General features: G+C 34.6%; 2 protein-coding genes across 2 annotated transcripts; one reads left to right on the plus strand and one right to left on the minus strand.

Moving 5' to 3' along the window:
* Positions 1-1,570: 1,570 nt before the first annotated feature.
* LOC133317158 (endo-1,4-beta-xylanase 1-like) lies at positions 1,571-5,353 on the minus strand. Its single transcript, XM_061518992.1, has 5 exons — positions 5,314-5,353; positions 4,035-4,392; positions 3,647-3,824; positions 2,933-3,469; positions 1,571-2,686 (listed from the first exon to the last, which is right to left on the minus strand). The coding sequence occupies exons 1-5, from the start codon at positions 5,351-5,353 to the stop codon at positions 1,571-1,573; spliced, it is 2,229 nt and encodes a 742-aa protein (XP_061374976.1).
* Positions 5,354-9,442: 4,089 nt separating this feature from the next.
* Positions 9,443-10,541, plus strand: LOC133317156 (zinc finger CCCH domain-containing protein 20-like). Its single transcript, XM_061518990.1, has one exon. It carries the CDS (start codon positions 9,466-9,468, stop codon positions 10,303-10,305), a length of 840 nt encoding a protein of 279 aa, XP_061374974.1. The 5' UTR covers positions 9,443-9,465; the 3' UTR covers positions 10,306-10,541.
* The last annotated feature ends 2,850 nt before the right edge of the window (positions 10,542-13,391 follow it).

Genomic DNA, 13,391 nt, shown 5'->3' on the forward strand with positions numbered 1-13,391 from the left:
TTTGAGAGAAGTGCAGATGGCTGGAGAAGTGAAGCTAATGTACTGCAGTTCAGAAAACCAAATAGCAGATATATTCACCAAGTCATTTCATGTTAGTCGATTTGAATTTCTCAGGGAGAAGCTAGGAGTGTGCAGCACTTGATCCAGGAGGAGAATGTTGGTGTTTCAAGGCTGCTGTTGATGTCCTATTTTTTAGGAGTTAATTAGTTGTTTTTTAAATTGATTAGTCTTTTGTTTAGGAGTTTGTTTACTGCATTTTACTGTTATTGCTTTGTTAGTTTGTTGCTGATTTTGTGGACCAACAAAATCAGCTGGTTAGTAGCAACCGCATGAGCTCAGTTTTGTATTTAAAAACAAGTTCATTAGTCAGAATAAAATAAGCTGTTGCACAATATTGTTTCTGATGTTTGTTTTTCTCATAAAAGATCAACAAGGTTCATGTCCTTTCTCTTTGATTTTATATTGAACTTGTAGATATCCAGAATAAAATTTAATTAAAAATAAATAAATCTATTGCTTTCAATTGATTGGAACAGTACTATTCACCAATTTTTTTACCTAAATGCCACGTGAACAGTGTTATTTCCCAATCGGCCACGGGAGCAAGTTCGCTATCCGGTGTAGCAAACTCGGTTTGCTGACGTGTCATGTTTCTAGTGGACACCAAGTTCGCTACACGGGGTAGCGAACTTGGTTTTAACAAAGTTCGCTACCCAATGTAGCGAACTCCATCCTTTTTTTTTACTTGGTACTTGTTATACACTAGAAATGTGACACGTCAGCAAACCGAGTTCACTAGTAACGAATTTGCCCCCGTGACAGATTGGAAAATAACATTGTTCGCGTGACATTTAGATAAAAAAAGTTGATAAACAGTAAAATTTCGGTCACTGTTCCCAATTGATTTTAATTTTTAATGCTCATGCTCACTGGGAACTAGGAAGGCTGGGTTAGGTCCTTCCCAAGTTCCAATATTTCAAGTGTTTTCTAGCAAACTGAAATCAATCATTTTTGGTCCATCGGTACAGATTCGTTGCTATTTCTATAGTCTAAGCCCAAAGAGTGATAGATAGTTAGATACCGTTCACTCACCTAAGAGTTAACAAGCATACCACATACGAAAATTCTAGCTTTTTAACCTTTTAAAAAAAATAAAATGAAATGACTCAGATAGAATAAGAAATAGGTATAAGGTATTAAGTAGGATTGTGAGTCTGTGACATATAACGGGAGTATGAGTAAAAAGAGAGTTTGATTTTATGTTTGATTAAGGATAGATAAAGTTGTTGTTTTTTTGTATATATAAAGGTTAGAGAAGGAATATTATTCAATGTGGCGTTTAAAATTTTTTAAGTAATATCAGAGTGACCAGCAACTAGTTTAATAACAGAACCAGCAAATCTTATTCTTTTTTCGAATGGTCGTGTCCAGCAATCATAACATTACACATATTACCAACTTCACATTTCAGCAAACCGCATGGAAAAAAGATATAGTTAAAACCACGAATGCATGACATTACAAAAATAAAAAATAAAAAAATTACCAGTTCCTGGGCGAAGCAGGACGCTTATAAATCGATTGATATCACCAGTGGCGAGTCACCCGTGTCAACAACGAATGTCTTAGAAATTTTCTTTGCTAAGGTCACAACTTCCACATTGTATGTTCCACTGAAGCCTCTGAAGCTGAAATACCCTGGCTCATCAACATGACCATGGCTGTGGGATAACCACTCTTTTTTAAGAGCAAGGTATCTTTTACCAGCTTCGTTAAGGTCACCTTCTGCATTCACCAAGTGTGAATTGTCCCGGCTCATAAACAATTCCCAAAATCCCCACAACATTATACCATCTATAGCAGGGTGTGCCAAAGCTTCCCTCAACATAACTTCCAAATCATCAGCTCTGACATATTCATTAGTGGAAGACACATCAAGCTCAGTAAACCAGATTGGTAGACCAAGAGTACCCAATTTATCAAGTGCTGAACAAACAATAGGCCCCACAGGACTGTCTATGTGACCTTGAATTCCAATTCCCCCAACTGGGGCACCTTGCTTTTGCAAATCAAGAACATGTTGAATGTATTTTTCCGGAGATGATCTAGTATCACATCCATCTTCAACATGATAATCATTCACAAAGAGGGTAGCAGATGGATCTAGTTGGTGTGCAGTCTTGAACATGTTTGCCCTTATATCCTTACCTAACCTATCTTGATAAAATGAGCCATGCAACATTTCATTATTAACATCATAGTGCCTGAACTTGCCTTTGTAGCGAGTTAACAAGCTAGTTAAGCGATTTTGGACAGCTGTCATCAAATCATTTTTATTCAGGGATTTGATCCATTGCTGAACAGTGCCATCCACTTCCCAGAAGATACAATGACCACGGGTGTTTATATTGTATTTCTGACACAAGTCTAACATAGCATCAGCATCCTTGTAGTTCAAATTCCCTTGCTGTGGCTCAGTCCAATACCACTTCAACTCATTCCCAAACACAGCCCAGTTAAAATGTTTCACAAAGAAGTCAACAAAATCTTCATTGTCAATATTTGTTCGATTGATGCATGATCCAATTGGAAAATCGTTTTGTATTTGTCTAACTTTCACCAACGTTCCAAGTAACCCGCATGAGTCCATCCCAGAGAATTTTAGGATAACATCACGCTTACGAATCTGCAGAGCAGCAAGTGAGAAATGTTTGGAATGAGAAACATGGAAAAATAACAAGCAACGTAAATTATCACATATCCTATCAATGAAGAATGGATATAATAAAAAAGATTAGGCATTACAATCTGAATACACTAAGCTTCCTGTAACATTTTTTCCTGTCATGCAAGGTTTTATTTAGTCATAAAAAGGAATGAACTGTGTATAGGACATAGCAGAGAGATAGGAATAGCTAAACCTAGATGTTACCTTGTCTGTTTGCCTCCTTAAATATCTAAACCTTGCGTGTCTATCAACAGGGAAAATTTGAAGCCCAGCCACCATTAAGTCAACACCAGAAGCTGGACCTTGAACATAAACCATAACCTTAGATGGCTGCTTTTCAATTCTAAAGGACCCACCAATTTCATGCCATCTGTCATCAGCAACCTCAACTTGTCCTCCGTTGACCCATTGGTTATCAACACTAAGGGCAATATTCACATTCTGAGACCCAGTTGATCCTGAACCAATCCGTACCCATGCAGATACTTGATAAGTTAAAAAGAGGTTCAATTTCTCAGTGATCATCTGAGCAGGACCCATCCATGTCTGTGTGCGATTGGTTACAAGGATGTAGCGGCCACTTAGGGATTCATGAGGCCCAAGAGAGTCTCTTGCCATTGGTGTAATTATACGCGGTGAACCAGTTCCAACGCTCAAAGTACAATTACCAAGGGGAAACCATCCATTTGTACCATTAGCCAGATTACTGTTCTCAATTATATTAATACCGAAAGGAGCATTCTGCAAAAACAAAATCAATCTTTAGTTGCTTGAAACATGCCGAATTGGCCACAAAACAAGAGCGTATCAGGTCATTGGTTAAGTTTTTAAATTTAACAATGAATGTGCAAAATGAAGTTCCACGTATTGCTAATATACATTGAAGTAAATTACAGAAAAAAAAATTGAAAGCCCAACCTCAAAATCCGGGGGTGTTGAAGGTGGTGCTTTAGCTGCATGCTTTACAACCAAAGTGTTGACAAGAATGTCAGTGCCTGGAGGAGGACCTTCTAAATAAACAACTACTTTTGATGGGGAACCATTTAGAAGGAACTTTCCCTGCATTTGAACCCAATCTTTATCTGTTGCCTGCACACTTTAGTACACATAAGCTTCGTTCAGCACTTAAAAAGAAATGTTAAGGTAGCTTTCTAATATCAATTATTCATGACTATGCAACAACTCAATCATACAGTACCACACTTAATTTCTTTCTTTTATATATATTTACCAAAAATAATAACCACCAAAGCCACCTCAGAGTCTATTTGAAATACAGTAAAAAAGAAGTAAGATAGACACTAACTTTGCAATGCCTATGTACTGCTCTCGAAGATCTGGTGTTTGAACCCACAAAGTAGCCCTTACATCGGAAGTAGTGACTTTGTTCCCATATATACGAACCAAAGCGGTGACCTCATATGCGAGCTTGCGCTGAACTCGTCCAGTAATCTCCTGCTGAATTCCATTCCAGCTTTGCGTGCGTTCTGTTGCAGATGCAAAGAATTTCCCAGACTTTGGAAGGATTTTCCCACCTCCCATGGAATCATGTAACACAATCTTGCAGCCTCTTCCAGACCAATTATTCAGGCCATCCTCAAACTGGGGGTTTATTATGATGTTCTCATCTTCAGTGGAAACACATTCTGTGTTTGTTGTCTTTTGAAATAAGAAGAGAATGCTTCACAAGTTAATGAGTAAAAAAATATAAAGATTTCAGGAAACAACAAAAGAAATGCACAACTAAAAATGCATAATTACATGATATTCGTAATCATTTGAACTGGAGCAGTTAATGTCTACTGATTGTATAAGCAGGTCAACCTCAGGAGCAGGTCCTTCCAAATAAAATATAACCCGATCAGGCATAGCTGACAATGAAAATGACCCTTCCAACTTTTCCCAGCTACCGTTTCTACAAGAAGTTCTGTACAAAATTATGGTAAACGGAGTAAGCGTTTCCTTTCAATCTCTTTAGAACAAGAGAAACTACACAAAGAAATTATAACATTGTATACCTTCCAATGCACAAGTAGCTAGTAGTTGAATCATGATATTCTAGTTTCAGAGTAGCTAGAACATCGGTACACCCCTGAGAAAGCGCAGATACTCCAACACATGCTGAAACCATGTAAGTGGAACCAATGGAAATTTTGTCCGTGATATCTTGCTCAAGACCTTGCCAGCATTCCTTACGGTTAGTGATAACAGCATAATTACCATTTATCATTCTTTTTTGAGGACCGGATTCAGCTGAAACCACATAGCCGTTGCAGCAATTGAGATGCCAAGAGTTCAGCCCTTCAGAGAAGTCATGATTTAGCAAAATATTAGAAACCTTGATCCTGCTAGGACCAGAGATGTTTCCCTTCATGGTCTGTAAAAGAAAGCAATATCAGAAAACGGTTGAAAACTTTAGGACAGTCTAGTTATATATGCATAAAATAATAATTAGTTATATATAATATTTACAAGGACACTAGTTAGTAATTAAGCTCTAGATGAACTATTTTTATAATCCTATAGGTAAGGCAACGCAAGCACATGAAAACTTGCTGAATAGTGGGTAGTAAAAGTGCATGCCTCTGAGTGGTTTCCAGCATTGATCTTCTGTAAGTTATCCATAGTTTCTCCGAACCTCTAAACCAATTCAAAAAACATCAAGGAGATCTTCAATTAGAAAGGGAAAAAAAACCAAATCTTTAAAAAAATGTGACTCCCTAAAGAGAACACGCATGGTGAAGACATTTTTTTACTGAGAAGAAAAATAAGCCCAACAAGGCACCTGGGGCTGAGGATGCTTGTGCTTCCAGTGGAAGTGAAAGTTGGAGACTCTGCTTGTGAAGCACAAGGCCCAGAACCTCTTCAATATATATACGCATTGGCTCAGCAACATTGCGAGTAAAGGCTACGGAAAACTGTGGGGCCCACCAGCCTAACCCATCAACGAGAACCCCATTGTGTACAAGCTTTTAGCTTTTCGTCCCAGTTGTCCTTTAAACAACGGGATCAAATCAATTTCGTAACTGATTAGTGTTAGAAACCCTTTTAAATAGTCCCCAAGAAAAAGGAAGGTGTTGCCTTTCTGTTTTTCCTTTTATTTTTCCTTCCCTATTGCTTTGTCTTGCAGATAAGCAATGCTTGAATTGGAATGAAAGCCTAAGCCTCGCAGGTTGAGGAAGAATGCTTTGGTTCCTTAGTTTAACATTATCACATTACCCATTTGTACGAGACTTCGATTACAAGGTTTCAAAAGAGTTAGGTGAATATACCTTTTCGATCCATTTAAGATATTGTAAAACTTACTACAAATTCAATTTCATATGAATGTAACATAAGAACTCGATTCGCAGACATAACACAGAACCACGCTGATAGTAAATGCCCACCACTAACCGCATCTACCGGGCTTTGCAAAATTCTGATGTAACGGAACTCCCTAAGCATATGATATCATATCATCATTCTGTTTTGCAAAAGCCAAACTTGCAACCGACAAAATACGTCACGGTGCAAGGTGCAAGATGCAATTATGGATTGCTGAAATTAAATGTTATCTGTTATGTTAGCTAATATGATGTGTATATTATTACAAAGGGTTCCTTGCATGTTCGGTAAACCAAAGAGCCTTGTCCTTGTGCACCCATTGGGGTTCTTCTTTCCTGAAACTTGAGGCTATTAACAAAATTTATTCGCTAATGATGACTGAGTTGGATTAAACTCAACTATAATTCCATTTTCATTTAGCATTGTACAACACCGACGATGCTTTTTAGAGGGGAAGACAATGAAAGAGAGAAAAAAAGAAGAAGAAATATCAAGCCTCGCATCATTAAGGCGTGGAAACAATAACCAAAGTTGGTCCCTTCTAAATTCTAAGTAGGGAAGGCAAGAATCGATAATGAAGTAGGAAATTCAGTGTAAATGAGTAATGGCTGAGGCACCCTCACCCTGCAAACACATTAAACAATTGGTACATGTGTAAATTTGCAATTTAACAAAGATTTTCACACTAGTAATGGAACGAATTATAAAACAAAGTGGCTGTTACCTTATACACGAAACCACTGATTGGTTTTCCGCAGCGCAGTCAAAGACATCAACATCTGATGCGGGGTCTTAAATCCAGGATTTAATGTATAATCGCAATCATATCCTCATGCCATTCACCTAAGAGAAAACATATTGTTGTTTACTACGTCTTGCAAGTGCTGAAGAGTTCTAATCATTTATCTGAGATTATTACTTTGAGATTTTATTTCTCATATCCTTTAACGTAAATAAATTTTATATTTGTATTAAATGATTTTTTTTTTATTTAATAAATTCAGCATCTAGTTTGAAATTGATGTAATTAAACTCAGTCAATGTCATGTCAAAGGTAAGGTATAATAACTTATATCATTTCACTTTAAGGGGAAAGGTTATCCTTATCATCATTTTAAGTTTATCATTTTTATCACCTTTTCTTATATTATTAGATCAATTTAAAATTAACGATTGAAAAAAACAAAAAATTAACTGCTATTTATTTGAAATTAATCTAACAGCAATCAAAGAGATAATAAAGGTGATAAGCCTAAAATGATGGTAAGTATAATCGGTTCCCACTTTAATTACATTTTTAATATTATAAGTGATGTTCCACCATTTAATAGTGCATAATAAGATATTTCCCTTGTGTCAGAACACTTAAAAATCAAGGGTGATAAAATAAGTTGAGTTCCATAACCTCAATATAAAGTGCGGGTTGTGTTTGAAAAATCTTAAGCTGTACGAATAATACTCAGCCCGGCCCATATTAATAATTATTGGCCCAATCTATACTACCCTACAATGGCCCGAACTTCTTTTTTTCTAGTTTTATCTTGTTGTGGTAGAGATTATACATTTATCTTTATAATTGTTTTGAGTCCAAAATCATTTCCACATGCAAAGAAAGAATGGGCTACAATTACTTAAAAAATAGAATAGGCTACAGCCGTCAGAATTGGGCTGGACTTAGATGTAACAAAATGCAAACAAGTTATGTACCAAAAAAAAAATTTCCAAACAAGTTCGGCTACGTTAGATGTCCATAACAGATAGTAGTTTGGTTTGTACAAAACAAAAAAAAATAAAAAAAAATAGTAGTTTGGTTAGTAGTCGATTGTTCTAACTCAAATTACTGCCAATTTTGCTGAAATCATTATTTTAAGAGTAAATATCTTTTTTGATCCTCAGCAAATTTTACGATATCCACTTTAGTCCCTAACAAATTTTACGATATCCACTTTATTTTTTCAGACTTGGGGGGAACAACCCTAGCCCCATGTGGGTCTCTCTATATAATACACACACACGTGATAGTTGGAGGAAGGGATACGATGTGACACTTTTTTTCAAAAAAAAATAAAAATAAAATTGATGAAATCCTATTGATTTTTCTTAATGCATTATTACTAAATTTGATATTTAATAATGTAATATAATATTATTTAACAGATTTAACATTTTATTTTTGGTAAGCACACACTTAATATTTTTATTATGTCATAAGATATTATGTCTACCTTTTTTATACTTGTTTTACTTACTTCTCTCCAACACTATAAATTACAATCTCAATTGGGCTTCATCATTTTTTTCTCCTCTTGAATAATACCATAAAATTATTTATTATTATCAATATATTAAAATTAAATTGTTTACATCATATTTAGAGTATTATAAAAATATATGATTATTCCCTTGGTAGCTGTAAAAATAGTTTCTTATTAGTAAAAATTTAATGGGTAAAATTATTAAAGTTCTTAATTCTTATAAAATAATTACTATTTGTCATGAATTGTTTTCTCACCAAAAAATACAAATAATCTGGTAACATGTATAAGCATAGTCTACTTCATTTTCAACAAATTATTAAATTAAAAAACAAATGATTAATTTTGTTATCGTAATAAGTTTACACTATTATATATATATATATATGCGCGTGTTATATGTACAAGTAAAACAGCATCAAATAGCATTACTTTACAAGGAAATCCTTTCATAAAAAAATGTATTTTTTTCTTATGTAGATTATGAATTTAATAAGAAATAGACACAACCTCATATAAATTAAAGCTAATATTATCGTTTAAACTTTATAAAATTGCACCGAAAGTTGTACATTTGGCCCATTCGAACACCCAATATTTCACCGAAAGTAATTAGCACACTTATTAACATATTAATGGCATTCTTTCCTTTGACAAACATGCTTTTTCTATAGTATAGTAACTAGTTAACTACTCAACCATTCCATTGAGTAAAATTGGGCTGGCATGATTCGCCTAACACGTGCCTAAGAAAGGAGGCAATAACACTTCACAAGCCAGCCACGTGGATACATCAGGACTTTAGATATTTTAAAATTGCTTATAACACAATCGGACTCAACCTCAACCTCAACCTCGGTTAAACAAACCACAGAAATCGATCGTCTCGTATGTAATTTATATTATCACACATGTGAGAAGATTTTAATCATTAATAATTAAATATTTAACTATGATTATATAACTTTTTATTCTTGTATTTTTTTTTTTTTTATTATCATTAATTTAACATGCCAAGATTCACTTCCTCGTGCACATCCTCTGTTATGCCGCTGCGCATCACATTATATATAACCAGGCACATACTCTAGTATGCGCATCACATTATATATTTATTATTCAGACACCAAACTCAAACAGACCACTTCATTAAGGATGATCCCAAACCTTCAAATTCCTCATTGGGACACAACACAATCCGATGGAGGAGCACCGTCCCCATTCTCCATTAATGCAGTGGATGAAGATTTCGACATGCCCATCCACCTATTCTCCAGCGATCATTTCCGAATGTTCCAGTTCAAGGTCAGAGACTGTCCACGTGGCAGGTCACATGACTGGACGGAGTGTCCCTACGCTCATCCCGGCGAGAAGGCTCGCCGGAGAGACCCTCGCAAATACCATTACTCCGGCACCGCATGCCCCGAGTTTCGAAGAGGGAACTGCATGAAAGGTGACTCGTGCCAGTTCGCTCACGGCGTCTTCGAATGCTGGCTCCACCCTTCTCGTTACAGAACCCAACTCTGCAAAGACGGAACCAGTTGCCGCCGCCGAGTGTGCTTCTTTGCTCACACCATGGACCAACTTCGTGTCTTGACTCATGGCTCGCCTGAATCGTTTGTTACATCTCCTACTTCGGTCCTTAACTCTTCGCTCTGTGATACGCCACCAGTTTCGCCCGGAAACCTCCGTGAAATAGTGAGTTCAATGCGTAATGTTAAACTTGAGGTTGAGGATGTGTCTTCCGGTTCAACCCGGGGATCCAAGATGGGTCGTTGTTGTGTGTTTGGGTCTACCCGAGGTGGGTTTATGAGTATGCCATCAACTCTCAATCGATGTGAAGAAGAGCCTGCTATGGAGAGGGTGGAATCTGGAAGAGACCTTAGAGCGAAAATCTACGCCAAACTTAGTAGGGAGAACTCGATTGGGAGAAATAACGCTGCATTTTCATATCCTATCCCTGATGTTGGATGGGTCTCGGAACTGATTAGGTGAATCTACATAAGGAGTGAGTTGTTGATTTGTGAATGAATTCGATGGCCTTTTAACTCTCTTTGATTTGACTCTGTAAAGTTGTATAGTGCATGCAATGGAATAAAAGTCTCTCTCTGTACATAGTTGAGATTTGAGAAGGTTGAGACTGTTTAGTATGTTTCTGTTTTGTCTCTGTACCGAAGAATGGGTAAGCTTTTGTTTGGATCAATTGTTTGTCTCTTCGTCGTCTTGATTTTCTGGGAGACACAAAAAGAAACTGGAAGAATGATGTAAATGTTTTTATTTTTAATTTTTAATTTTTTGGTGAAGAACAATGATGTGTGATATAATGGGAAGCTAAAAATTCGATTAACTTGTAAGAGAGGATTGCCTGATTTTTCTGCATATTAATTTCTTATCCTCCTTCCTACCTCATTTTCTCTGATTTTGGATTTTGTAGATCATCGACAATTTAGGCGTTTGAGACCGTCTTTTTCTCATTCGATTTCATTGTAAGAAGGGGGAAAGCAGTTATCGTTTATCTATCATAAATTAAGACTATTCAGTGATTGCCATATTGAATCTGTGTTACGAATGCAAGCGAAGCTATTCACCCGCATAGATGTATGTAACGGCCTCTCAAACGTGTTCTTTTGTTAACTTAAGGTAAGTGATGTGAAAGAATGACGGTGACATTTGAACTCGCCCTCCATAGCCACTTTGACATGAAAAATAATGCTTGCCTGATGAACTCGGTGTCCAATAAGTACTCGAATAATTTTTTTGAGATAAGCACTATGAGTATAATGATGAAATGAGTTAGCCAAGATAATGAAAAACACAGGTAAACAAATAAATGAGGTGGGTATGGTAGAGCATGAATGGCGATGTTATTTTTGTGCTTATTAACATTATAATTATTTTATGAAAAAAGTGTTTGTCTTAAATGATATAAAGTTATGTTATTTTAAAAGAAAGACACACACAAAATAAAAAAATTATTTAAAATTTAAATTAAAAAAAATTAATTACTTTTTTTTCTTTGAGTTTTATTCTTTGTGTCTATCTCTCTTCTAAAATGACATAACTTATGTCATTTATAATGACAAAAATCAAACTCTTATTTTATATATATGTTGGAACATTAATGTTTGGGAATAAGAAGAATAATGTTGTAGGAAAATTTGATGGTTATGTTATAGAGATAGGAAATGTGGGGCCCACATGTGTTTTCAAAAATAAAAAATCAAAACAAGTGTGGGTCCCACAATCTTTATCTCTATAACATAACCTAACAACTTTCCTAAAACATTATACTCCTATTTCCCTTAATGTTTACTTGCACCTGGTATTTTTTTACTTTTATTTTTGGTATTTGGATTTTAATTCTGCCACATATATATCCTAGGTGGACGGTAACATGTTTTCCAATAATGTGTAAAAAGTGTTTTTCTTAGAATAATGCTTTGGCCATATTTTGTGAGTGCATTTCACCTTATATAATATATAGCTAACAAAATCATAATATATGTGTGTTAAAAATAAGTGAAATTAATTATAATTAGATAATAATTTGTTTTGAGTTTAAAAAATATATTTTTATGATATAATTTTTAAAGCTGCTTTTCAAAAAATTCTTTTTAAATGAAAAGGCTTACTAAAATAATTTTTTTAAAAAAAATTGTTTTTTAAAAAAAATATCTAATCTTTATAAACAAATTTTAAATATATATTTTTTGTTTAATAAACCATTTGTTTCTTGTGGTGGTGGGGTGGGGGAACAGAAACAGATGATCCTTAGTACCCATGTAAAGTAATATATGTATAAATTTGTTACCATCATTATTAATATTCTTATGATTAAGGTGTATATCATGAATTTATTGATAACCACACATCATATACATTAATTTCTCCCATTAGTCATTTCGAGTTAAGGGGATGTTTGATACGAGAGATATTTTTCTTTATAGGGAAAGAAAAGGTACAGAGAATATGACGTGATTTTTTTTTATCTTGGGCAAGTTATAAAAAGATGTTTAGTAGGCCAAAAATTTTGTCAGAAAAGTTGAGTCATTATATTAATGCTATGTTTGGTTGATTGTGAAATATATATAGGAATGTGAAATAAAATTACAAAAGTACTCATATTGTTTGAAAATTTGTTTGAAACCTACTTTTTATGATAGGGTTATCTGTGTCCAAAGATTTTTAAACGTTCTTAAGCAAGATTATCGGTTCTAGGATAAAAAAAAAATATCACTTTTTGAATTGTATTTTTTTTTGTCAATGTCCAGTTGAAAAAATTATCCATGACAAATATTTTATACCAGTATTTTTTAACTTATCTCATATCAAACATGATAAATATATTTTCTCCATTTCATTTTTTTAAATATTCTATCAAAATTTTCGTACCAAACACGAAGGTGGAAAATGAGGATACTCAAATAATTATGTTAGTGACGTTGAAGAACTAATATAATATTATGAAATATTATCTCTAACACCAATTGCTTGTATTAATAACGCACTAGGATTTATCTGAAACCAGGTTAGATAAGGGATGTGGATGGCAAAGCTGACTGGGCCAACCTTATCTTCAATTGACTGAAGAATCTTATAATTTAATCCATTTGGTGCCACTTGTAGTTGCCACTCGACTGCTTCTTTAATATGTCCAAAGAAGAAAATAAAATAACGTCGATATTATCCACTGATGTGAAAATCTTAGAGAGTTGGAAGAGACAGGATGTGGTCAAGGATGCACGATTTTTAAGGAGGGGTCCTTTAAGTTCAAACAAAGCAAAATATGATTGTTTTAATTTTGTAAGAAGTAAATAAAAAAAAAACTAGGAGAGGGACAAAAAAGATAGATGGTAGGCGATAAATTTGCATTGATTAGTAGCGATAAGTAAAAGTTTATAGTGCTTGTAATTTCTCATGTTGTATGAGAAATGCAAGTTTTCTTACAAAGTAAGAAAGGGGTGAAATCCACCTTAAAGAAAAAAATAAAAAATAAAAAAATGATTGACACAGAGTGAGAGTAATAGGAGAAAAGATTTATCATGCAACATCAGAAATCTTTTTCCCAAGTTTATAAATGA

The sequence above is a fragment of the Gastrolobium bilobum genome, unplaced genomic scaffold (genome assembly GCF_033153095.1).
Source record: "Gastrolobium bilobum isolate Gb01-03AN ecotype WA unplaced genomic scaffold, APGP_CSIRO_Gbil_v1 utg5255, whole genome shotgun sequence".
NCBI lineage: Eukaryota > Viridiplantae > Streptophyta > Magnoliopsida > Fabales > Fabaceae > Gastrolobium > Gastrolobium bilobum.

Coding starts and splice junctions, on each gene's coding strand:
- LOC133317158 (XM_061518992.1), bottom strand. CDS start 5,353: ATGGATAACTTACAGAAGATCAATGCTGGAAACCACTCAG. Junction 4,393..5,313: donor CAATGCTGGAAACCACTCAG/AGGCATGCACTT, acceptor TCTTCTTATTTC/AAAAGACAACAAACACAGAA. Junction 3,470..3,646: donor CAACACCCCCGGATTTTGAG/GTTGGGCTTTCA, acceptor TTGTTTTTGCAG/AATGCTCCTTTCGGTATTAA.
- LOC133317156 (XM_061518990.1), top strand. CDS start 9,466: ATGATCCCAAACCTTCAAATTCCTCATTGGGACACAACACAATCCGAT.